This window comes from Phocoena sinus, chromosome 8 (genome assembly GCF_008692025.1).
Source record: "Phocoena sinus isolate mPhoSin1 chromosome 8, mPhoSin1.pri, whole genome shotgun sequence".
Lineage (NCBI taxonomy): Eukaryota > Metazoa > Chordata > Mammalia > Artiodactyla > Phocoenidae > Phocoena > Phocoena sinus.
In genome coordinates this window covers 40206727-40233650 of record NC_045770.1, presented here as the reverse complement: position 1 = coordinate 40233650, position 26924 = coordinate 40206727, and the positions used below count along the sequence as shown (strand labels likewise).

The 26924-nt window shown below is 37.9% G+C and overlaps 1 protein-coding gene across 3 annotated transcripts; it reads left to right on the top strand.

Annotated features, from left to right (window-relative positions):
• The first annotated feature begins 125 nt into the window (after positions 1–125).
• Positions 126–26924, top strand: C8H11orf54 (chromosome 8 C11orf54 homolog). 3 transcript variants are annotated; one of them, XM_032640114.1, is made up of 9 exons: positions 126–215; positions 6051–6112; positions 13949–14047; positions 18286–18359; positions 18543–18644; positions 19749–19925; positions 21367–21516; positions 24480–24596; positions 25530–26924. In XM_032640114.1, the coding sequence occupies exons 2-9, from the start codon at positions 6058–6060 to the stop codon at positions 25701–25703; spliced, it is 948 nt and encodes a 315-aa protein (XP_032496005.1). In that variant the 5' UTR covers positions 126–215; positions 6051–6057; the 3' UTR covers positions 25704–26924. The 3 variants fall into 3 exon arrangements, with proteins under 3 accessions (XP_032496005.1, XP_032496006.1, XP_032496007.1); XM_032640115.1 differs by lacking the exon at positions 126–215 and adding an exon at positions 830–903 and having other exon boundaries at positions 25530–26019; XM_032640116.1 differs by lacking the exons at positions 126–215; positions 6051–6112; positions 13949–14047 and having other exon boundaries at positions 18284–18363; positions 25530–26019.

Here is a 26924-nt window from a genome sequence, read left to right as displayed (position 1 = left end):
GCCCCAGCTAATAGGGAGACCGAAGTCTCGCGATAACAATTTGACTCCAGGAAAAAGGTGAGAGGTGGGAAGTGGCGACCCGCGGGGCGCCATTTTGATCTCCGTGAGAGGAGGAGCGATTTCGAGAGGGCGGGGTCTGATCTCCCGGATCCAGAGGAGGCGGAGTTGACTGAGGCAAGATCGGGTTTCAGGTGTAGGCTTCCTTCACCGATTAGGTAAGTGGAGTAGAGAAGAATGTTTCGGCAAACTACAAGAAATAAATTGTGGGGTCAGGTGAACGGAATGACTGTGAACTGCAAGGAAACAGGCACTCCACCTGCTTTGCTTCCAGTGGTCTCTCCTTGGTTGAGCTGTCCTCTGACTTCCCAAAATCTGATCTGGAGTGTGTGTGTGGGGGGGGTGCGTGTGTGTACGGTGCCAGGTGTGTTTTGTCATATTATGTCTACTTTTGCCTTCAGAAATCTCCTCTGCGTTAACTTGTAAGACGATCATGCTTTGACCGAGACTCAAAATGTGTAACCTTTGTACTGGAAGCCAGTGTTACCCCGTAGTACATCCAGGTCCCCTATCCCCTTCGGACTTTTGTTAACTACTCTTTCACTCAGAGCTAAGTGTCAACCTCCCAGGGGTTGGTTAACATATCACAAGAGATAGCAGCGGCGAATTTTTTTGTTTGTTTTCTCCCTTAGTTCCCTGAATGATTAATGAATGTTAAGATAAAAGTTTAAACTCGTTTAGTTTTGGTATTTTGGGGTTTTTTTTCCCCCACAGTAGTTACAAAAAGGAATGAGCTGGCTTGATTTGTCCACTTTCAGACCTCTTGTATCATATGAAAAAAACCAGGAAAGCCATCTAGTCTTAATCTGTGGTTAGTGTCATCTTCGGATTGGACAGACCTGGAGGGTAATCTAGCCTCTTTACTCAATTTTGCTCTAAATGTTGAACAATTCCAGGCACAGACAGTCTAGTCTTCTAGGCATTATGAAGTACCGTTAGCTCCAGAACAGGGATTGCATGTCTTATTCACTGCCATGTTCCATAACATGCCTGCCTATGTAATTTGTGAGTCTCAGTACGAAATGAAAATGCAGGGCCCCTTGTTCAAAACGCAGGGGGAAAGTGCCATTAAAGGTACTAAAATATAAGCGGTCTCCTTTCTTCTGTAGTACCTCTTTCCACTTGTCATGATGTTTTAATTAATAGCATTAATTTGCTATTATTATTATGACATTAATTCTATTTTATTGATTTATTAATTAATAACTAACTATACTATTAATTAATAGCATTAATTTGCTATTTATTGTCACTCTAAGTAAAGAAAAATTGAGTTTAACTCATTAGCATGAGATTTACCACTCTATATTCTGCAATACCAGTTTTAAATACAAACATAAGAACATTTAGCTTGTACGCAGAATTACTGAAATTTCACAATTCATACTATGTAGGCATATGTATTTTGTTCTTACTAGAACACTGGATACTGCACAGAACTAGCACCCCTGTATTTATTTTACTTCTCCATGCGTGCACATTCTACCGACACTATGGAATCCAGGGAATTTGAGTCTCAATGAACTCCCTTAGACTGTGCATCCACCAGCATTCTACACTCACAGGACTTAAACGCTTTTTGTGAATGGGAAGCAAGAAGTGGTGGTGGACATGCACATAGACCCTCTCTCCTCTGATGCCAAGCATGTTCCATTGTCCTATCCATCTTAAAAGTTCAAATATAAAGTTAAGAATTTTTTAAAATATTTATTTTATTTATGTATTTGTCTGCACCAGGTCTTAGTTGCGGTATACAGGGTCTTCATTGTGGCATGCAGGCTCTTAGTTATGGCGTGCGGGATCTAGTTCCCTGACCAGGTATTGAACCTGGGCCCCCTGCATTGGGAGCGTGCAGTCTTAACCACTGGACCACCAGGGAAGTCCCTAAAGTTAAGAATTTAAAGATGGTGGCAATGGAGCATAAACCACATGCTATTCTGAGCACATGGTCCTGTGTAACTTCACTAGTTGCACATCCATGGAGCCAGCCGTGCCCCAGAGCCTTATGAGTCTGGAATATCATAAATGTTCAATAAAAACAACTAAGGCTGAACTGGTATCCATTGTATGCTAGGTACTTGGAAGACAAATATGAGAAATACAGTCCTATCTTCAAAGAGATCACAGTCTAAGGGACAGAAACAAAGCAAACAGATGACCACAGGTATACTGAGTGCTAGAAGGTTGCTCTTGTGAGCTGAATTGTATCATTCCCTCACCAGTTAATGGCAAGGTATAATGTGATGAGTTCTGGGTTTACAGTGGGCTAGATTTGGTTTTGAATTCTGTTTCTGCCACTTAATAGCTGAGTGATCTGGAGTAAATAATATATTCCTCTTGTAAAATGAGAAGGATAATATGTCGTTGTGTGAGGTTTTGAAGGAATGTCTGTAAAGTGTCTAACATACTGTTTGGTTTACAGAATGCAGTTTGTCAATAGTTATCGGCCATAGTTGGTCCACCCCTTTAGGCATTGCCTCTGCAGCTCCATTTATCCTTCTGCCTCCTATCTTCCATTCTTCCCTTCTCTAGACCCTACTTCTGGGCCACTGACTCCCAGCAGTGGAATCTGGAGAGTAAATGTTGTTTGCCTCCATGTGGCCCAAAGCTGTCCTCCTAGAGCCACTCTGGATTTGTATTAGAACTTTTCTAACCCTTTTCTCTCATCACTCCAACTCCAGCCTCCTCTTCCCTATCTCTCACTCACACAGAAACACACTTATACACAACACCACGCTGCCTTCTGGGCTTTTGGCTTGCATTTCTGAACCAGTTATTCAGGCTGTAGCCTCCTAGGGTTGGAATTTGTTTCTGTTTTGGTGGGGAAAGAAAACAAAAACCTGACCTTTGAAAGATAGTAAAGGGTGTAAAATTAGTGATGCAGGAGATGTAGATGGGCCGCAGGCTGAGCAGCTGAAATCTGTCCTGTGTGGGCAGCTACTCCAAGATAAGATAATGCCAGGAGCTGGGAGGAGCTGAGTCCCACCCAGAATAAAGATAAAGAGACCACAGATTTCTCATTCTCAAGGTCAAGGAGATCTTCCCAACTATACAGGTACAGAAAGGCTGGGGGTGTAGGGAAGGGAGGGGGCACCACCCCATAGTAGGTGATGTCAACCTTTCCATAGGTCTCTGCATTAAGAGATGTGCGCACATACAGGGGACAACCCTGAGTTATACCAAATACGGCCTCAGAGCCAGGCAAAGCAAGACATTGGCCAGAGGAAACCCGCAAGAAATGCCCCATGTAAGTGATTTAAACTACCACGAAGACGCAACTCTCTTAGTCCACCCCTGTGTGTCTATTGACATGTACTTTTTTCCCTCCTAATAAACACTTTGCTTGTTTCACTACTTTCAGTCTTTTTGTTGAAATTAACTTTTACAAATAAGACAAGCCAGGGGCCTTGTCACTAGCCACTGGCGCTCGTGGTGTAGGGGCTAGGATTCAGTGCTCTCACTGCCATGGGTGCCATGGCCTGACTTCGCTGGGGAACAAGATCTTGCTTCAAGCCCCTGCAGGCCGAGGCCACCTGAGATCATTAGGATTGTATTTAATTTAAACTTGAGTCTTTATTATTCCTACTCTAAGTAGAAATATCTAGAGTGCTTTTATTGTCTTCATTTTAAATAAACATGGTATTCACTGAGCAGATTTTCACAAGTTCTTAATTAGTACTTGCTGGTTTCTAATAAAGAAAATATAAGATGATGGGCCTTCCCTTGTGGTCCAGTGGTTAACACTCCATCCTTCCACTGCTGGGGGCACGGGTTCCACTCCTGGTCTGGGAACTAGGATTCTGCATGCCTCGCAGAGCAGCCAAAAAAAAAAAAAAAAAAGAAAAAGAAAGAAAGAAAATATAAGATGTCAACATTTAGAAAATCTAGGTGAAGCATATATGAGATTATTTGTACGTATTTTCTGTCCATCTGAAATTATTTCAGTAAAGTTAAAATGGCTCATTCCTAAACAGTTATAGCTTATTCAATTCAAAAATATATTTTCGGGAATTCCCTGGCAGTCCAATGGTTAGGACTCTGTGCTTCGCTTTCACTGCCGAGGGCCAGGGTTTGATCCCTGGTCAGGGAACTAATAGCCTGCAAGCCGCAATGCACGGCCAAAAAAAAATAAAATATATTTGAGATCATCTAAATATGATTATATAGGGTTTTGGGCCCATTATCAACACTTTACATTTTCTTTGGGAGACCAAATTATGCATATTAAGTAAATAAAGGGTAATAAAGTATTATCTGATAAAGTACTAAAGAAATGTCAGTCTTAAATGTATGTTTGTGGAGGATGTGTTATTTGATATCATCAAAATTAGAAATCCAGTTTCTAAGAAAACTGAATCTTTGGAAAATTTAAAAAAAATTTTTTTGGAAGAGTATTTCAAGTGATGTTGAAGGACCATCTTTCACTTACTAAGTAATGGTATATCAGAGATTATTCACATTAATGAGGTATTTCATTAACAATTTTAATGAGAACTCCAACAGTGTTCTTAGAAACAGCCTTAAGAGTTTTGTCTTTATTCCTTGTTGTGATTGGCCTCCAGTGGGATTCCCCGCCCACCTCATATTACTTTCGTTTGTTTGGGTTTTTTTGCTTGCATTTTATTTAACTCTCTCTGCTTGCACACCTCATCACCTGTACACTTGAGGTAAGATACTAATCTCTGTGCATATATGTCTACTTATTGTAAAATATATTTAGCATATATTTTTTAAAAATCAAATTATAATTGGTTAGGTTATCAGAATAATTGGACATTGAAGCTGTTTACCAAGAAAATGTTTATTTGTAAATGAAATAATTTGAATTTCAAAAGCTAGTAATTTGTAGGAGTTCCCATTTCTCTTAGTAATTTAAATTTTCTCTTGTAAAAGTGATAGTCTAAGAAACTTGTTTAACTTTTAGCCTAAATGTCAAATATAGAATAGAAAACACAAATGATCTATTATAGAAGTACCTGAGCATCCTGTACTGTTATCTACAACCATTTAAACACTTATTCATAAACCTTAATAACTACCTTTGCTTCAGGATCTATATTCCTTAAATCAACCGTTAGAAAGCTGCATGTTCAATCCAGATACGTGACTGAAGAAAATGAATCATGTGCCCTCTTGGTTTGGTATTCCTCTTGTCTATTTTAAATGTCAGCTATTTAAGGTACTAGTATTAAAATAGGTTACTTGGACATTTCTCACTTGGAATATTAAATACAAGAAGTTATGGTTGCCTTTCTGTGACGACACCTAAATGCCCTTTTGCCCTCTTTATATAACTGAACTCTTTCATTTCCAGAGCAGCAGCTGTTCATGCTTGGTGCACTGCAATAATTAGCCTACAACTGCTTTATTTTGTACATCCTTGTGAAACCTCAAAACTCAGATTGGGACTTGAGCCCATGGGCTGAGACTTGACCCCAGCCAAAACTCAGTACTTTGAGATCTGTACTTTGAGACCACACACTCAGGACTTAACGAAGCTCAGGTTCTTTATGTCTCATCACAGAAAGAATTCATTGAGAGACAAAGTGATAGGTAAGAAGTGGATTTTTTTAGAGAGACACACTCCATAGACAGAATGCGGTCCATCTCAAAAGGTGAGATGGCCTTGGGAGAAACACACTCCACAGAGTGTGGAACATCTCAGAAGGTGAGAGGCCCCGAAATATGGGGTAGTTAGTTTTTATGGACTGGGTAATTTCATAGGCTAACAAGTGGGAGGATTATTCCAGCTATTTGGGGGAAGGGGCAGAGAATTCCAGGAATTGGGCCACTGCCCACTTTTGGCCTTTTATGGTCATGGCACCTGTGGGTGTGTCATTTAGATGCTAATGCATTACAATGAGCATATAATGAGGCTCAAGTTCTACTGGAAGTCTACCATCTTGGACCTAGTTGGTTCTAACTAATTTTTGCGTCCCCCAACAGCTATGTCATTCTTTTAAAGGTTGTGTCCTGCCCCCTTCCTGTTTCAGAAAGAAGATGTCTTGTGCTGAGTATTCTTTTCATGTGCCAAGTCTAGAGGAGCTTGTTGGAGGTAAATGCAATACTGAGTTTTTTAAATTATCCTAAGGAAAAAAATTTTTAAATAAAAACATTCTAAGATAAGCTTTATGCAATAGCACTTTCGATACAGAACTAATTTTCCTTTTCTGTATTTGTTCTGTACTGTTTTTATTGAGAGAGTCCAAAACTCTGCCCCTCAAAAAAAAATCTAAATTCACAATTCAAAGATTCTTGATGAGATAAGAACTTTACAGAATGAAAATGAATATGGTAATCCACGATTTAAATATGTGTGGTGCCCAAAGGGTTGTATAGTATTGCTTTATTAACTTTTTTTTAAACATCTTCATTGGAGTATAATTGCTTTACAGTGTTGTGTTAGTTTCTGCTGTATACCAACTGAATCAGCTATATGCAAACATATATCCCCATGTCCCCTCCCTCTTGCGTCTCCCTCCCACCTGCCTTATCCCACCCCTCTAGGTGCTTGCAAAACACCGAGCTAATCTCCCTGTGCCATGCAGCTGCTTCCCACTAGCTATCTATTTCACATCTGGTCCTGTATATATGTCAATGCTGCTGTTTTACTTGGTCCCAGCTTACCCTTCCCCCTCCCCGTGTCCTCAAGTCCATTCTCTACATCTGTGTCTTTATTCCTGTCCTGCCCCTAGGTTCTTCAGAACCTTTTTTTTTTTTTTTTTTAGATTCCATATATATGTTAGCATATGGTATTTGTTTTTCTCTTTCTGACTTACTTCACTCTGTATGACAGTCTCTAGGTCCATCCACCTCACTACAAATACTCAATTTCATTTCTTTTTATGGCTGAGTAATATTCCATTGTATATATGTGCCACATCTTCTTTATCCATTCATCTGTCAATGGACACTTAGGTTGCCTCCATGTCCTGGCTATTGTAAATAGTGCTGCAGTGAACATTGTGGTACATGACTCTTTTTGAATTATAGTTTTGTCACTGTATATGCCCAGTAGTAGGATTGCTGAGTCATATGGTAGTTCTATTTTTAGTTTTTTAAGGAACCTCCATACTGTTCTCCATAGTGGCTGTACCAATTTACATTCCCACCAATAGTGCAAGAGGGTTTCCTTTTCTCCATAACCTCTCCAGCATTTATTGTTTGTAGATTTTTTGAGGATGGCCATTCTGACTGGTGTGAGGTGATACCTCATTGTAGTTTTGATATACATTTCTCTAATGATTAGTGATGTTGAGCATCCTTTCATGTATTTGTTGGCAATCTGTATATCTTTGGAGAAATGTCTGTTTAGGTCTTCTGCCCATTTTTGGATTGGGTTGTTTGTTTCTTTGATACTAAGCTGCCTGAGCTGCTTGTATATTTTGGAGATTAATCTTTTGTCAGTTGCTTCGTTTGCAAGTACTTTCTCCGATTCTGAGTGTTCTCTTCGTCTTTTTTTATTGTTTGCTGTGCAAAAGCTTATAAATTTCATTAGATCCCATTTGTTTATTTTTGTTTTTATTTCCATTTCTTTAGGAGGTGGGTCAAAAGGGATCTTGCTGTAATTTATATCATACAGTGTTCTGCCTAAGTTTTCCTCTAAGAGTTTTATGCTGTCTGGCCTTAATTTAGGTCTCTAATCCATTTTGAATTTATTTTTGTATATGGTGTTAGGGAGTGTTCTAATTTAATTCTTTTACATGTAGCTGTCCAGTTTTCCCAGCACCACTTATTGAAGAGACTGTCTTTTCTCCATTGTATACTCTTGCCTCCTTTATCAAAGATAAGGTGACCATATATACATGGGTTTATCGCTGGGCTTTCTATCCGGTTCCATTGATCTATATTTCTGTTTTTGTGCCAGTATCATATTGTCTTGATTACTGTAGCTTTGTAGTATAGTCTGAAGTCAGGGAGCATGATTCCTCCAGCTCTGTTTTTCTTTCTCAATCTTGCTTTGGCTATTCAGGGTCCTTTATATTTCCATACAAATTGTGAACTTTTTTGTTCTACTTCTGTGAAAAATGCCATCGGTAGTTTGATAGGGATTGCATTGAATCTGTAGATTGCTTTTGGTAGTAGAGTCATTTTCACAATGTTGATTCTTCCAATCCAAGAACATGGTATATCTCTCCATCTGTTTGTATCATCTTTAATTTCTTTCATCATTGTCTTATAGTTTTCTGCATACAGGTCTTTTGTTTCCTTAGGTAGGTTTATTCCTAGGTATTTTATTCTTTTTGTTGCAGTGGTAAATGTGAGTGTTTCTTTAATTTCTATTTCAGAGTTTTCATCATTAGTGTATAGGAATGAAAGATTTCTGTGCATTAATTTTGTACCCTGCTATTTTACCAAATTCATTGATTAGCTCTAGTAGTTTTCTGGTAGCATCTTTAGGATTCTCTATGTATAGTATCATGTCATCTGCAAACAGTGACAGTTTTACTTCTTCTTTTCTGATTTGGATTCCTTTTATTTCTTTTCTTCTCTGATTGCTGTAGCTAAAACTTCCAAAACTATGTTGAATAATATTGGTGAGAGTGGGCAAACTTGTCTTGTTCCTGATCTTAGAGGAAATGGCTTCAGTTTCCAAAAACCATGGTTTCACCATTGAGAACGATGTTGGCTGTGGCTTTGTCATATATGGCCTTTATTATGTTGAGATAGGTTCCTTCTATGCCTACTTTCTGGAGAGTGTTTAGCATAAATGGGTGTTGTTTGTCAAAAGCTTTTTCTGCATATATTGAGATGATCATATGGTTTTTATCCTTCAGTTTGTTAATATGGTTAATATCACATTGATTTGTGTATATTGAAGAATCTTTGCATTCCTGGGATAAACCCCACGTGATCATGGTGTATGATCCTTTTAATGTGCTGTTGGATTCTGTTTGCTAGTATTTTGTTGAGGATTCTTGCATCTATGTTCATTAGAGATATTGGCCTGTAATTTCTTTTGTTGTGACATCTTTCTTTGGTTTTGGTATCAGGGTGATGGTGGCCTTGTAGAATGAGTTTGGGAGTGTTCCTCCCTCTGCTATATTTTGGAAGAGTTTGAGAAGGATAGGTGTTAGCTCTTCTCTAAATGTTTGATAGAATTCGCCTGTGAAGCCATCTGGTCCAGGGCTTTTGTTTGTTGGAAGATTTTTAATCAGCTTCAATTTCAATGCTTGTGATTGGTCTGTTTATATTTTCTATTTCTTCCTGGTTCATATTTGGAAGGTTGTGCTTTTCTAAGAATTTGTCCATTTCTTTCAGGTTGTCCATTTTATTGGCATAGAGTTGCTTGTAGTAATCTCTCATGATCCTTTGTATTTCTGCAGTGTCAGTTGTTACTTCTCCGTTTTCATTTCTAATTCTGTTAATTTGAGTCTTCTCTCTTTTTTTCTTGATGAGTCAATTTTATTTCTTTTGTCAAAGAACCAGCTTTTAGTTTTATTGACCTTTGCTATTATTTCCTTCATTTATTTCTGATCCGATCTTTATAATTTCTTTCCTTCTGCTAACTTTGGGTGTTTTTTGTTCTTCTCTCTCTATTGCTTTAGGTGTAAGGTTAGGTTGTTTATTTGAGATTTTTCTTGTTTCCTGAGGTAGGATTGTATTCCTATAAACTTCCCTCTTAGAACTGTTTTTGCTGCATCGCATAGGTTTTGGATCATTGTGTTTTATCATTTGTTTCTAGGTACTTTTTGATTTCCTCTTTGATTTCTTCAGTGATCTCTTGGTTATTTGGTAGTGTATTGTTTAGCCTCCACATGTTTGTATTTTTTACAGTTTTTTTCCTGTAATTGGTATCTAGTCTCATAGCATTGTGGTTGGAAAAGATAGTTGATATGATTTCAATTTTCTTAAATTTACCAAGGCTTGATTTGTGACCCAAGATATGGTGTATACTGGAGAATGTTTCATGGGCACTTGAGATGAAAGTGTATTCTGTTGTTTTGGGATGGAATGTCCTATAGATATCAATTAAGTCCATCTTGTTTAATGTGTCATTTAAAGCTTGTGTTTCCTTATTTATTTTTATTTTGGATGATCTGTCCATTGGTGAAAGTGAGGTGTTAAAGTCCCCTACTATGATTGTGTTACTGGCAATTTCCCCTTTTATGGCTGTTAGTATTTGCCTTACGTATTGAGGTGCTCCTATGTTGGGTGCATAAATATTTACAATTGTTATATCTTCTTGTTGGATCCCTTGATCATTATGTAAGTGTCTTTCTTTTTCTCTTGTAATAGTCTTTATTTTAAAGTCTATTTTGTCTGATATGAGAATTGCTACTCCAGCTTTCTTTTGATTTCCATTTTCATGGAATATCTTTTTCCATCCCCTCACTTTCAGTCTGTATGTGTCGCTAGGTCTGAAGTGGGTCTCTTGTAGACAGCATATGTACAGGTCTTGTATTCGTATCCATTTAGCCACTCTATGTCTTTTGGTTGGAGCATTTAATCCATTTACATTTAAGGTAATTATCAATATATATGTTCCTATTACCATTTTCTGAATTGTTTTGGGTTTGTTTTTGTAGGTCTTCTCCTTCTCTTGTGTTTCCTGCCTAGAGAAGTTCCTTTAGCATTTGTTGTAAAGCTGGTTCGGTGGTGAACTCTCTCAGCTTTTGCTTGTCTGTAAAGGTTTTAATTTCTCCATCAAATCTGAATGAGATCCTTGCTGGGTAGAGTAATCTTGGTTGTAGTTTTTCCCTCTCATCACTTTAAATATGTCCTGCCACTCCCTGCTGGCTTGCAGTTTCTGCTGAAAAATCAGCTGTTAACCTTATGGAGATTCCTGTGTATGTTATCTGTTGCTTTTCCCTTGCTGATTTCAATATTTTTTCTTTGTATTTAATTTTTGATAGTTTGATTAATATGTGTCTCAGCGTGCTTCTCTTTGGGTTTACCCTGTATGATACCCTCTGTTCTTCCTGGTCTTGATTCACTATTTCCTTTCCCATGTTAGGGAAGTTTTCGGTGATAATCTCTTCAAATATTTTCTCAGACCCTTCCTTTTTTCTCTTCTTCTTGTGGAACCCCTATAAGTAGAATGTTGGTGCATTTAATGTTGTCCCAGAGGTCTCTGAGACTGTCCTCAATTCTTTTCATTTTTTTTTCTTTATTCTGCTCCCTGGTAATTATTTCTGCCATTTTATCTTCCAGCTCACTTATCTGTTCTTCTGCCTCAGTTATTCTGCTATTGATTCCTTCTAGAGTATTTTAAATTTCAGTTATTGTGTGGTTCATCACTGTTTGTTTGCTCTTTAGTTCTTCTAGATCCTTGTGAAATGTTTCTTGTATTTTCTCCATTCTGTTTCTGAGATTTTGGATCATCTTTACTATCATTACTCTGAATTCTTTTTCAGGTAGCTTGCCTATTTCATCTTCATTTATTTGGTCTTGGTGGTTTTTACCTTGCTCCTTCGTCTGTAACAAATTTTTTTGTCATTTCATTTTTTTTTTTTTTTTTGATGGGTGGTACTGTATTCCTGTCTTATTGGTTGTTTGGCCTGAGACGTCCAGCACTGGAGTTTACATGCAGTTGGATAGAGCTGGGTCTTGATGCCGATATGAAGATTTCCCAGAGGTGTCACTCCAATTGATATTCCATGGGGTCTGAGGTTCTGTGTTAGTCCAGCGGTTTGGACTCAGAGCTCCCACCAAAGGAGTTCGGGCCCGACCTCCAGCCTGGGAACCAAGATCCTGCAAGCTTTGTGGCACAGTTAAAAAAAAAAAAAAAAAAAAAAAGGGAAGAAAGAAAGAAAAAATGGAGCAGTACAATATGAAAGAATAAAAAATAAAATAAAATTAGAAAGATAAAAAATATGTTAGAAAAATAAAATAATTGAAACAACTGCAACAAGGTAAAATAACAGAAAAAAGAAAAATAAATAAAGGTGGGGGGAACAAGCCAAAAGGAGAGATCACTAAGAAAGTATAAAGAATAAAATATAATTAGAAAAATAAAAGATTAGGAAAAAATAAAAATATAAAAGAATCAACAACAATGAATCTACAAGGTAAAACAGAACCCCAATCTAAAAGAGGAAAAAAGAAAAGAAAAATTTAAAAAAGCCTTGGCTATAGGGGTAGAGTTTAGGCAGGGGGTGGAACTTAGGCAGAGGTGGGGTTTTGGGTGGGGTCGGACCTGGACGGGTGGGGGTGTGACATTTGAGCATGGGGCGGGGCCTAGGCAGGGTGATGTTCAAGCGTGGGGCGGGGCCTCTGCTTAGAACCTGCGCAGAAGGGGAGAGGCAGCACGTCGAAAGGAGGCCCTCTGGAGTGTGGAGTTCTGGAGTTTGGAAGTAGGGCCCTGAGTGAGGGTGTGTGGGTGGGGTTTAGGCCCAACACATTGGAGGGGGTCTCAGAGGGGGTCTCTGAGTGTAGAGGTGGGGCCCTGGGTGGGGGTGTAGGGGTGGGGCTTAGGCTCTGCATGGTAGGGGTGGGGCTTAGGCTCTGCTTGGCAGGAGAGAGGCTCCAAGGGCAGAGGATTAGGCCCTGGAGCCCAACAGGCTCCCTGGTGCCTAAGAGGACAGGGAAAGCACTGGCTCCGTTCCCTTCCGTTCGTTTGTGCCCCTCCCTCACTGTCTCCCCCACGGTCTCCCCCGTCACTGCTGGATCCCTAACCATGACTGGGTCCCACTGGGCGTAGTAACTCCTTCCCTCTGCTGGCCACCCCTCAGGGGTGCCAGTCCCATAGGTCCAGCCTTTACTTTTGCTCCCCCTTCCCTCCCTCTCACTCCCTCAGGATCCACACAGCTAGAGGGGGCCTAGCTGGGCAGAGGATCAAGCCTGGGATCTAAATAGGTTCCTGGGGGTCCAAGTGGGCAGGGGAAACCTGGCCATGCTCACTTTTGATCCTCTGCCCTCCCAGTGGTTCCCCAATTTCCCCCTTCGTGTGTGGGATCCCTTCCCCTCCCCCAGCTGCCCAAGAGGTGCCCACTGTCTGACCTGTTAGAACCCTAGATTAGCTGCCTGTCTTTGAAATACATGAGTCATATAGCACATACTTTCATGTCTTACTTTTTTTTTTTTTTTTTTTTTTTTTTTGCTGTACGCGTGCCTCTCACTATGTGGCCTCTCCCGTTGCGGAGCACAGGCTCCGGACGTGCAGGCTCAGCAGCCATGGCTCACGGGCCCAGCCGCTCTGCAGCATGTGGGATCTTCCCAGACCGGGGCCCGAACCCGTGTCCCCTGAATCGGCAGGCGGACTCTCAACCACTGCGCCACCAGGGAAGCCCCATGTCTTACTTCTTTTGCTCAACATTTTTTCTGTAAGCATTAATGAAGGTGTTGCATGTAATTGCTTACTTTCTAGCAGTTTAAATATTTACATTTCAATACTTGGAATCCTCTCCCTAAAAGAAACGTAGTCCTCACCTGAGTGCAGTGTTTATCTTCAGTGGTTTCTAATCACTGCAGTTTACAGTGTTATTTATGGAAGTATTTATATACCTTAATATATGTATCTTGTGATTATGTGTCCAGTTTCTGATTGTATTCATTAATAAGACCATTTCCCCCTCCTTTTGTTTGTTTGTTTGGCTGCGCTTCACAGCATGTGGGGCGCACCCCCTGCAGTGGAAGTGCTGAGTCTTAACTGCTGGACCATCAAGGAAGTCCCTTATCCCCCTCCTTTTAAGTTACACAAGTTTAGGGACTTCCTGGCAGTCCAGCAGTTAAGACTCCATGCTTCCACTGCAGGGGGCGCAGGTTCCGTCCCTGGTCAGGGAACTAAGATTCCACATGCCATGTAGCGCATCCAAAAAATAAAAGTAAAAAAATAGTAAATTACACAAGTTTAGTTTGGAAGTATGACACACAAAACAGTTGAGGGAAGACTTGATATGTGATGACAAATTTCTACCTAATGTTTAACCCTTTTCCTTGTCTTTATTAGTTCTGCAGAAGGGGCTAAGGGATAACTTTGCTGATGTCCAGGTCTCTGTAGTTGATTGCCCTAATTTGACCAAGGAGCCATTTACCTTTCCCGTAAAAGGTAAGCAATATCTCCAAAGGATATTTCCCCAACTTTTAGATTAAATTGTGCTTAATTTCTGTGTTTTCTAATATTGGACAAATTTCATTTTATACCCTTGTAGAAAAATATGGTGTTTTATGTACTTTTGTAGCTTTCACAGGTTATATAATAGATATTCAATAGGCTAGAATCCTGAATATCACATGAGAGTTTTGTTTTTAATCATTCAAGTGACTGTTATGGAAACTTACTGTAATTTTTATTTATTTATTCATTCATTCAAGACCGGAAGGGATCTTAAAAGCCTTGTATTTATTTGAATCATCTATTAAATACTAATATCCCGTCAACAAATTTGTCAAGTGATTATCCAGCCAGTGTTTAAAGTGAGAAGGGAAATTAATATTGATGCTGAAACTCAGTCTCTGTGCAGCACTGCCGAATTGTATCTCAGAGACGAGAGTTTTGGGTGAAGTAGAAAAGAATACTTTTATTGCTTTGCCAGGCAAAGGGGGCCACAGAGGCCTAATGCCCTCAAAACTGTCCCAAACTCGGGGGGGGGGGGGGGTGGGGAGTCTTACAGTCAAGGGGAGGGACTTCTCATAAGGATCAGAGTGCTTGCAAGGCTTGCATTCCTTCAGTCTAAGGATCATCTCAGGTGGTCCCACCATCTATGGTTCTCTAGGTTATTGAACTGTAACCTTCTCTCTGGAATGAAGAATGTTTCATCAAGTAGTTAACATCTTCCATGTGGTGGGGGTTTTAGTTCTGCAGAAGAGCTCAAAGATATATTTATGTATATCTGGTGAGGAGGAACCAGGACCCTGCCCCAAGGCTACACTATTGTTTCTTAACTGCTCCTCCCTTGTCTCTTCATCCCCTCCCTTCCCTGATTAGCAACTGTTTGAACTTGCCCTTTGGAACTCAGGGAAGGTCACAGAAGCTGAATGAAGCCTATTTCCTACCAACAAAAAAACAGGGGACACCAAAAGACTTTTGTGCCCAGGAGCCCCACAGGGTCCTGCTCAGTTTCTTTTCTTTTTTTTTTTTTTCATTTTATTTATTTTTTTATACAGCAGGTTCTTATTAGTTATCCATTTTATACATATTAGTGTATATATGCCAATCCTAATCTCCCAATTCATCACACCACCACCACCACCACCACCACTGTCCCCCACCGCCCCCCCTGCCCCCGCACCACCACTTTTCCCTCCTTGGTGTCCATACGTTTGTGCTCTACACCTGTGTCTCTATTTCTGCCCTGCAAACGGGTTCATCTGTACCATTCAGTTTCAATATTAAGTAAATATAATTTGTCAGACAGTATGATGGATATCTATATTTGATGTCTTAATTTTTATAATAACACTGCAAGGTAAGTACTAGCCCCAGTTTATAGATGAGAAAACTGAAGCTGAAGAGAGGCTAAGTAATCTCAGTGTGAATCATAATCAGGATTCAAATCCAGATCTGTCTGCTTCCAAAGTCCAACATTCTCTTATTATACCCTACTGTGATGAGGAATTTGGAGAGAAACAGTCACATTTACTCACTCTTTTATTATGTAATTGACATCTTTATTAAAAAGCAGTTTTATGTAGAAATCCTGGACTCTAGTTCTTTCTCTGCCACTTAAGGTTTCATTACCCTGGGTAAGCCAATTAATGTATCTGGGCTTCAGATACATTAAAATGGGGGTGGGGGGAGTGGGATTTGGGTTAAATGTTCTTTTTGGGTCTTTCTAGTTCAAACAGTCTTTGATTTTAAGTAGACCTGTAAATTCTAGAAGTTTTATGTATGAGATGGCAATATCTCTTCACACCTTAAAAGCATTTATCATAATACTTTTTTTATGTTTTGGTTTTTTTGGCCCCAAGGCATGTGGGCTCTTAGCTCCCCCACCAGGGATTGAACCCGCACCCCCTGCATTGGAAGGCAAAGTCTTAACCACTGGACTGCCAGGGAAGTCCCTATCATAATACTTTTATATAGCTATGTTTCTTCCAATTATAAGGGTAATATATTTTACCCCAAAATAAATAATTGATTAAATAATTAAAATAAAAACCAGAAAACACAGAAGAGTACAAGGAAAAATAGTTAATCTTAATTTTGTCACCCAAAGGGTTGGTTTGAAAAAGAGTTTTCTAGGTTCTTGTCAATAATTTGTAAGTCTTTAAATTACATACTAAGGAAGCCAGATATGTATGCATATGTTACATATATGATCTTTCATAAACATATTTAGGTACTTTCTACATGAACTGGTCTTGTTACTAGTGATCTTGGCGTGTTTACTAGTATTATTTCGTCGTTTTACCCGAAAACCAGGTTCACTTCTTGGTGGGTGTTGAGCCAATAGACCCAACCAAAGCACTAGAGAAGGAAGGACTTATTGTCACTTGCAGCAAGTAAGGAGAACACTGGGGGATCTTTCCCAAAGCAGTGTCTTCCCGGCAGCAAAACTGGGAAGTTTTAAGCTAAGAGTACATGCATATTCATGACGGGGCTTGAGCAGAGGAGAATTCAGCATAGAACTGGGGCAAAGGTCTACAGAGTCCAAGCTTTAGTTGACTGAAGTCTGGAGGGTCAACATCATCATTCCATCTTCCACCTGGGTGGGGGCCTTAGTTCCTGCAGAACTCCAAGATTTATTATTATTTATATCCCTTGAGGAGGAAGTAGGACTCTGCTTTATCACTGCACTATTGTTTCACTGCCTTTTTTCTGTTCCTGCATTCCTTTGTTCCCTTAATATCATTAATTGCTGAGACCTGTTCAAGGGCAAGCATTGTGGCCAGGCTTAGATCACAAAATGGCTTAGGCCAAAATGAGTTCTCTTATGTCAAGAAAACCATTCCTGGTTCTCTTTCTCCAGGGCCTCCTACCCTATCTGCTTACAGTCTCTCTACATATTTCATACTGGTTGGCCACTGCTGCCTGATATTATTTCTCCTCTTGGTTCTCCTCTCTCCTTGGTTCTTTGCCTCTTCTTCCTTGGTGCCTTTCCTTCCTCCATGATGTTCTTTCTTCCTCATTTTTACTGGCTCCTTTCTCTTTCTGGCAGGCTCTTAAATTTTGATCTTTCCAGAATTCTTTCCTCATCCTCTCATTCTGTCCAGTCTCTCTGGCTTTTCCATCTACTCCTGTGGTTTTAATTCTGCTCAGATACAACAACTTTAAAATCTGTGTATCTCACCTAGCTTTCTCTTTTTCTTAGCTATAGGTCAATAATTACAATTCATTCCTTCACCGTAGTTGCCTATTCTCCTTTCTTTGTTCTTTTTCTTAATTTCCTCATCTGTTTTTAGCTCATTACTTGTCTTTTCCCTGGACTACTAAAATAGTCCTAATGGCTTCTGTAAACTTTAATGTTACTATCATTTATGAGTCTTATAAGTAAGTAATTTCACCGATCCCATGGAAAACATTTCCAAAATCCCTAATTATAAATGGAACCTCACAGAATTCTGTACATGTGTCCTCTGCATAGCTGAATTGAGCAATTATATCTACATTTATTATGGAATGATGTTAGTATAAAATTTATAAGACTACTTTTTCTCAGATAAAAGGTAATGATTTTCCACCTTACATTAACAACAAAAAAATGTGCCTTTTCCGAAACAGTGTCTAGCTGTACCTGTGGCGTTTAATTAAAACTGTAAGTAGAAAGTTCCTAGCATCTGAAGTTACCTAAAATTACTTGTCATTTTTATTAACAACCTTGGAACAAACAACTCTAACAAGAGGACTTCTCAATATGGATTTTTAAAAGAAGTAATATTTTACCAAAATATTTTAAATTAAAATATAATTTTAGCTAAAACCCTCCCTCCCCCAAAAGAAAGATTTTTAAAGGAATAAGTCATTATAGACTAATTCTAGAAACCTCATCCAATCCAAACATTGGCTCCAGTTCTAGCCCTTGCCCTATCATCAACTTTCTTTTTTTTTATTATTAATTTTTACTGGAGTATAGTTGCTTCACAATGTTGTGTATCATCAACTTTAGATTGCCTTTATGCTAACTAACTATATCAAGTCATGCTTGGTTATGACAGTATTAGAAACACAGGAAGTTAACATAGGACAGGGATCCTAGCTACTTACATTTTCCAACCCCTGCTATTTGTAAAACTATGAACTGAAAAGTTATATACTCTTAATAAATTAGTGTCTTCTGGCATTTTATACTTAAATTTAGATGTTTGCCTATTTTTAAGATGGCTTGTTTTATTTATTTTTTTTAGGTATCTGTGGGAAAACTAGAATTGCAGAAGTAGGAGGTGTGCCTTACTTATTGCCTCTTATAAATAAAAAAAAAGTAAGTTTCTTTTACTTTTCACATTCACATGAAGATTATGAAAATTGGGTTGATTCCTATTTTTATTATTAGAAGGTCCATTGACCAACTTGACAAGGAAATGTTAATGGATGTAGTAATAAAAAGTAAACCTGGGAATTTATATAAGTAAGATTTAAATAATATGCGTTTCCTCTTGTATAGGTTTATGATCTAAATAAAATCGCAAAAGAAATCCAGCTTCCTGGAGCTTTTGTTCTTGGAGCAGGAGCAGGCCCATTTCAGACTCTTGGATTCAATTCTGAGGTCAGCATATATATAATTATCTTACTTTATTGATTTGACACTTAGTTTGCCTTTTTCCTTTTACTGCCCTATCAGAAATCTTGTCTTCTGAATGAATTGTAAGTGGTTGATGTCATACCTCTCTACAGATTTGTTACTGTTTGATACAATTTGGAGTATAGCACATGCTCCAATTAGTCCAACTGAAATGGAGCACTCATCTCTAATTTAGATTTTCTTATGGCACACACTCAGTATTTGAGGAGTCCATCGAAGGTCCTACTGTGATTTGCTGAGGACTCTGGACTGTGAAAGATTTCAGTCCTTACACATCAGAGGATTCCTAACTTCTCTATGATCTTTGCTGGTATAAGGGCAGCTTTCAATCAGAAGATGAATGAAATATTTAATGATCTAATCAACTCCCTCTTTCAGACCAAATTGCGGGGACCTACCCCAGTAGTATGATTATTGTTTACAAAAGGTAATATCTATCACTATGTATGTTAACACATTTCCAACATAAGAACATCACTGTTTCTTCACATCTCACGAACAGGAGAATAACCTGCTCAGTCTGCCCATTCTCTCACAGCCTCTTACATCTGTGACTGTTGGTCAATAATCATACAAGTCCTTTTACAGAAACATTAATATAATTTGCCTAGTGTTCAAGACAGAAAAAGTTTAAAATTTAAGTGAGAAATTTTAAGGGCGTCTCTGGCGGTCCAGTGGTTAGGACGCGGCGCGGCACTTTCACTGCCAAGGGCCCGGGTTCGATCCCTGGTCAGGGAACTAAGTAAGTAAGTAGGTAAGTAGGTAGGTAAGTAAGTAAATAAGTAAGTAATATAATGAGAAATTTTGATGCAAATGTCACAATCTTATAGAAACACTATAATACTGTAAACATTTTCTAAAATTTTTTTTTTCAGTTTCTTTGATATTTGTAAATCTTTAACATTTTGAATCTGACATTAAATATTTTATTTTTCATGTTTTATTATTAGATCTTGAAATAAAATGTCTTAAAGTCTAGGATAAAATATTTTGTTACATTATTCAAGATCTTCTCTTTGCATAGAGATACTAGGCTTGACTAATTACCTTATTTACTTTTCTTTTCAGTTTATGCCAGTTGTTCAAACAGAAAGTGAACACAAACCTCCTGTGAATGGAAGTTACTTTGCTCATGTTAACTCTGCAGATGGAGGGTGCCTACTTGAGAAATACAGTGAGAAATATCATGATTTTGGGTTTGCATTACTGGCTAATCTTTTTGCCAGTGAAGGCCAACCTGGAAAGGTGATTTTGTTCTAAAAATGCAGTATTCTCCAAGAGTTCTCAGATAGCTAAAAATTTGCATGCTTATTGCTACTACTGTAGTTTTCTTAAGAAAATCCAAAGCTACCTAAGTCCCAAACCTCTTTAAATAACCCAGTTATGAAAGATTCAGAAAGTACTACCAGCAGAGTGAAAGTCTCATTTAAAACTAAGGTTAAGAATAATACTTTGGGCTTCCCTGGTGGCGCAGTGGTTAAGCACCCACCTGCCAATGCAGAGGACATGGGTTCGAGCCCTGGTCTGGGAAGATCCCACATGCCACGGAACAACTAAGCCCATGCGCCACAACTACTGAAGCCAGCACGCCTACCTCCCATGCTCTGCAACAAGGAAGCGATCGCAACGAGAAGGCCTAGCACCGCAACGAAGAGCAGCCTCCGCTCTCCTCAACTAGAGGAAGCCCGCACGCAGCAACAAAGACACACGCAAACAAAAATTTAAAAAAGAAAAAAAAATAATACTTAGTAAGCAATAGCTTTTTTTCCAAGGAACTAAAATAGGATGTTCCTGTGGGGAGTGAGTTAGTCAAATAGATGAACCATGCAGCTGAAGTAGATAATGTCTACCTATATAGTTAGTATATATGTAACTTACTCATTTCAGACTGATCAGACATTGATTGAGATAGAAATGATGGGAGCAAAAAGTTATAGAAGAGGTGAGGAGAATTAATGCCTCACTTCATATTTACTTCCTGTTAGTACAAAACAAAAGGATGATTTCATGTTCCAAAATTGTAATGATGGTCGCACAACTCTATACGTATACTGAAACCCATTGAATTGTACACTTGAAACAGGTGGATTGTATGGTATGTGAATTATATCCCCCATAAAGCTGTTATTTTTTTTTAAAGATGACTTCAGTTTTAGCTGTTGTGAGAACTCCCAGATCTTGTAGAGATAACTACTTCAGCCACTTTGGGAAATGAGATAGTGAAGCAAAAATACCTAATAAAGTGGAGGTAACAGAAGTCCAGATTTTTAAAGGAAATGAGAAAACATAATAGTCATTTCTCCTCCCTCCAGTTATCAGAAGTTAATCCCTTTAAACCAAAGGATTCTCAGTCTTTTACCACCTTGACATATAAGAATCTCTAGAGTTCAGTGTAGAATTTGGCTATAAATTTATAAAATTTAGCTATAACTCTCTTTCTCAGTCCAAGAAAGCACGGATACGACATTATTAGAGTAAATGATACATAATTCATATATATATATAATACTATATATATTATTAAGACTTAGAGGATTGAGACACTTCTGCTCATATCTGGGTGCTCGTAGCAAACAAGTGAATATTTGCTTGATGGCACTGAATTATATAATGTTTCACTTGGGTAGTTATTTACATAATATTTTGCAGCTTAGAACAATGGTATGTATATTTATGTCCTCTCTAGGTCATTGAGGTGAAAGCCAAAAGAAGAACTGGAAAACTTAACTTTGTGACTTGTATGAGACAGACTCTTGAAAAACATTATGGAGATAAGCCTGTAGGAATGGGAGGTACTTTCGTGATTCAGAAGGGAAAAGTGAAGACTCATATTATGGTAAAGGCCTGTGTGTGTGTGTGTGTGTGTGTGTGTGTGTGTGTGTGTGTGTGTGCGCGCGCGCGCGTGCATGTGCTTAAGATCGTAGGATTTTTTTAAATATACATTGAGAATTTAACCTTTTTAAAAAATATTTATTTATTTTTTGGTTGCATTGGGTCTTAGTTGTGGCACGTTTAGTGCGGTATGCCGGCTTCTTAGTGGACTTCTTAGTTGCAGCATGCCAACTCTTAGTTGCAACATGCATACAGGATCTAGTTCCCTGACCAGGGATTGAACTTGGGCCTCCTGCATTGGGAGCACGGAGTCTTACCCAGTGGACCACCAGGGAAGACCTGAGAATTTAACTTTTAAAGACACCCTGAACAAATCCTTTTACTGTGATCATATTGCTTTCAAATTTAAATGACAAACAATACTGTAAAGCAACTTGTATGATAATGTCCAGCTGGAGTCCTTTTTTCATATTAATATATTAGAACTTTCTTCTCAATTTGTATTAAAGATTGAGATAGATGTGAGTATAAGCCTTAGAAACTGATTATTTGCATTGCTAGAACCCCTATATAGACTTTGCTATTAAGATGGTTGTGGTTTTAGGGAAAGAACTCATGAAAATTATAATCTTATGGGCTAACTATAATAAGTTTATAAGACATTAATGACAGAATACTATATGAAAACAGACCAGGTCATCTAGGACTTTTAAAATAATTTTTGGTAGGTGAGTGAACAAATAAATGAATGAAGTGTAAAAGTGTTATAACTTAATGTCCTTTTTGTTTTAACAATGAAGCCATTAGAAAATGTATTGTTTTGATGTTTTTTATCCTGATAATTTTAAATGGCAAGCCAGCTGATTCTGCATAGAAAGACACAACATTTGTGAAACTACTTTTCCAATTCATGACAAAATTATAGCTAAATCTATTTGTAAATACCATAGGATTATAGGATTTCTTAAAATTCAAGTAAACAATACTTTATTATTAACTACAGTTACCATGATGTGCATTAGCTCTCTAGAACTTACTCACCTTATAACTGGAAGTTTGTACCCTTTGATCAACATTTCCCCATTTCCCCCACCCCCTCATCCTCTGGCAACCACCATTATACTGTTTCTCTAAGTTGGACTTCTTTAGATTCCACATATAAGTGATATCATGCAATATTTGACTGTGACTAGCTTATTTCACTTAGTGTTGTATAATGTCCTCCAAGTTCATCTATATTGTTACAAATGGCAGGATTTCCTCCTTCTTTTAAGCCTGAATAATATTTCATATACATATCACAACTAAAAAGATACAGATAACAATTTCTTTATCCATTCATCTGTTGATGGACACTTAGGTTGTTTCCCAATCTTGGCTAATGTGAATAATGCCACAGTGAACATAGCAGTGCAGATATCTCTTCAAGGTAGTGATTTCATTTCCTTTGGATATATACGCAGCAGAATTGCTGGATCATATGGTGGTTTTATTTTTAATTTTTTGAGGAACCTCCGTAATGGTCATGCCGGTTTACATTCCCACTAGCGGTGTACAAGTGTTCTCTTTTCTCCACATCCTCACCAACACTTTTCATCTCTTGTCTTTTTGAGAACAGCCATCTGCACTAGAGTGAGTGATATCTCATGGCTTTGATTTACATTTACCTAATGAATAGTGATGTTGAGTGCTTTTGCATATACCTGTTGGCCATTTGTATGTCTTCTTTGGAAAAATGTCTAATTCAGTCCTTTGATCATTTTTTAATTGGGCTTTTTTTTTTGCTATTGAATTCCTTATACATTTTGGATATTAACCCCTTATCAGATATATGGTTTGTAAATATTTTCTCTCATTCCATAGGCTGCCTTTTTCATTTTGTTGACTGTTTCCTTTGCTGTGCAGAAGCTTTTTAGTTTGACGTAGTCCCACCTGTTTATTTTTCCTTTTATTACCTGTACTTTTGATGTCATGTCCAAAAAGTCAAATTCAATGTCATGAAACTTCCCTCCTATGTTTTCTTCTAAGAGTCTTTGCAGTTTTAGCTCTTATATTTAGGTGTCTGATCCATTTTTAGTTAATTTTTGTATATGATATAAAGTAAGGGTCTAACTTTTTTACATGTGGATATCCAGTTTTCCCAGCACTATTTGTTAAAAAGACGGCCCTTTCTCCATTGAATGGTCATGGCATCCTTGTCAGAAACCATTTGACCATATATGCAAGGGTTTACTTCTGGGATCTCTATTCTATTCCATTGATCTGTATGCCTGTCGTTATGCTAGTATCACACTATTTCGATTACTGTAGCTTTGTAGCAAGTCTGATATCAATAAGTGTGAGACCTCCAACTTCCTTCTTCTTTTTCAAGATTGTTTTGGCTGTTTGGGGTCCCTTGAGATTCCGTATGAATTTTAGGGTGGATTTTTCTATTTCTGCAAAAACGTCATTGGGACTTTGACAGGGAATGCAGTGAATCTTTAGATTGCTTTTTGATAGTATTGACATGTTAACAATATTAAGTTGTCCAATCCATGAACACAAGATGTCTTTCCACTTACTGGAGTCTTTTAAAATTTGTTTCAGCAATGCTTTGTACTTTTCAGTGTACAAGTCTTTTGACTCCTTAAGTTTATTCCTAAGTATGTTATTCTGTTTGATGCTCCTACCCCACTTTCAATGTCTTCCTTTTTTTTCATTTACCAGTATAAATAATGACATTTAAGACTGGGATGAGGATATACTCATAGGAAAACTGAGAGACTCCTTTATTTATTCATTCATATATTTTAGTGTGTACGCATTGATTGGTGGTCCTTTTGAAAACTAGGGTATATAACTTCTCTTGGTGCCAAAAATAACAATAGAATGTATAAGAAGGCTTAAAGGTTTTAAGAATGAAATTATATATAAATTTTTAGCTCAATAATATTCGATGTTTACTTGTTTAATGTCCTTTTATTGTAGCCAGCAGAATTTTCTTCCTGCCCATTGAACTCTGATGAAGATGTGAATAAATGGTTACGTTTTTATGAGATGAAGGCTCCTTTGGTTTGTCTGCCAGTTTTTATCTCCAGAGACCCAGTAAGTCTATGTCTGTCTTTTACATTGCAATAATGCTTGATTTTTAGAATATTCTTTTAGAATTGGGCACTTTTTGTGTTCTTATTTAAGAACTAGAGTAGTCTGTAGAATTGTCTTGAAAGGTAAGGGAGCAAGTATCTGACCACCTATGATTTAGGCAGAGCAGATTTTACCTTTGGAGAATTGAAGGCACAGGCATTTAAATAACACCCAAAGTCACATTATTAAATAGTAGAATCAGGACAGGATTCAGGTCTCCTATCATCTTATTTGCTGTTTTATATACTGTTCATTATATTCTAATATTCTACCCTAGAAAAATAATATAGACTAATTTAAAGCAAATATCTACCAAAATACTGACTATATCTTTTGATCCAGTGATTACATATCTAGGAATTTATCATTAAATATATGCTTATGTGCATAAAATGACTAGTTAAAAGGGTTATTCATGACAGCATTGCTGTAATAGCAGAAGAACTGTAAATAATCTAATGTCAGTTGGAAAGTGGTATGCACATACAGTAGAATACCATAGATATAAAAGAATTAGGCAGCTCTTTTATGTTCTGATATACAAAAATCTGAAAGCTATACTGTTAAATGAAGAAGAGCAACATACAGCACAGTAGGTGCAGAGTACTACCATACAAGTAATAAATTAAAAATAATTCTTTTGGAAGGATATAGAAGAAGCTGCTTACTTTGGTTGCCTTCTAGGAAAGGAAGTGAGGGCAGGAGATGGAAAGATACGTTTTACTGAATGTATGCTTTTGCACCCTCTGAATTTTGAGTCATGTGACTGTATTACCTACCAAAAAATAAAAATAAAAATTATTGTAACATAAATTAAAAAGGTCTCCCATCCCCTTAAACAAGTTCTATGCAAAATAATTGGAATACTAACAGATAGCTTCTCTGTTGTCCTAGGGGTTTGATTTGCGGTTGGAGCACACTCATTGTTTTAGTCATCATGGAGAAGGTGGACACTACCATTATGACACCACCCCAGATATAGTGGAATATCTTGGATACTTCTTACCTGCAGAGTTTCTCTATCGCATTGATCAACCAACAGAGACCCATTCATTTGGGCGAGATTAAATCAACTGATTACTCGTTTGACTGATTAACTCATTAATTGATACTAATATAAAGCCTAATAGAAATGATCTCACTACTTAATAAGCCCTATTTTTTTTGGCCTTTGAAATGAAAGGTATGTCGACACTGTGCTCTGTATTACTTCACAGCTCTATCGGAAAGGGATTATTGGGAACAAAGACACATGATGGAGATATTCTTCATTCTTTTTATTCTAAAAATCAGCCTTGGGCTTCCCTGGTGGCACAGTGGTTGAGAGCCCGCCTGCCGATGCAGGGGACGTGGGTTCGTGCCCCGGTCCGGGAAGATCCCACATGCCGGAGCAGCTAGGCCCGTGAGCCATGGCCACCGAGCCTGTGCGTCCGGAGCCTGTGCTCCACAACGGGAGAGGCCACAACAGTGAGAGGCCCGCGTACCGCAAAAAAAAAAAAAAAAAAAAAAAAAAAAATCAGTCTTATGTTTATAATTAAATATAAACAGGATTAAGAATCAAGTGATGATTCCTACTAGCTAATGGCAATAATTTACATTTGTATATTCAGTTTTTCAAGTTAGTCTTACAACTGCTAAGTGGATGTTTCTGGGTATTAGAAAAATCAGTGCTGGAAATGTTGATAGTTGCTAAACTGAATTTTCTACTGAATTTTTAAAATCCATTTTAGAAGTCAAAGTACACTTTTTTCATGGAATAAGGTGGTCAGAGGGAGCAACTTTACTCCTTTTGGTGATGTTGAACCATACTCTGAAGTTTGCAATTTGCCTTTAACAAGTATTAGCAACCAGACAGTTAGCCGTGATTCCTCCTTTGTTTGGACTGTCAATTGGAAGCAGTTTGTGCCTTGTTGGTTATTTGCGAGAAGTGAAAAGAAACAGCATCAAAATACAACCTCGAAGTGAGTATACTTTAATTTATAAATGAGGCTATTGCCAAATATGACGACTATCCTTCATGAAATGTAAAGTTATACCTTTACCAATTGTAATGACTGAAGTTTTCCTCAGTGTTTTTCTATAATAATCATGAGCCCAAAACAACAACTCTCTAATCTTGTAATGCCAACACTGAGTTAGGAGCTTTTTAGTACTAAGCATATAAAAAATTGTCAAGAAATATTTTTTGCCTTTGATGTTAACTATAACATGTCCTGTGAGTATAAATTCCTAAATATTCACTAGTTTGTACCAAAAGAAATGAATAAAAATTTTACATTCATAATATGA

What these genes read in the sequence shown, in the direction of transcription:
- C8H11orf54 (XM_032640114.1), top strand. Translation starts at nt 6,058, where the DNA reads ATGTCTTGTGCTGAGTATTCTTTTCATGTGCCAAGTCTAGAGGAGCTT. An exon ending in CTCTTATAAATAAAAAAAAA is followed by an intron (nt 18,360 to 18,542) that starts GTAAGTTTCTTT and finishes CCTCTTGTATAG; the next exon opens with GTTTATGATCTAAATAAAAT. An exon ending in TTTTTATCTCCAGAGACCCA is followed by an intron (nt 24,597 to 25,529) that starts GTAAGTCTATGT and finishes CTGTTGTCCTAG; the next exon opens with GGGTTTGATTTGCGGTTGGA.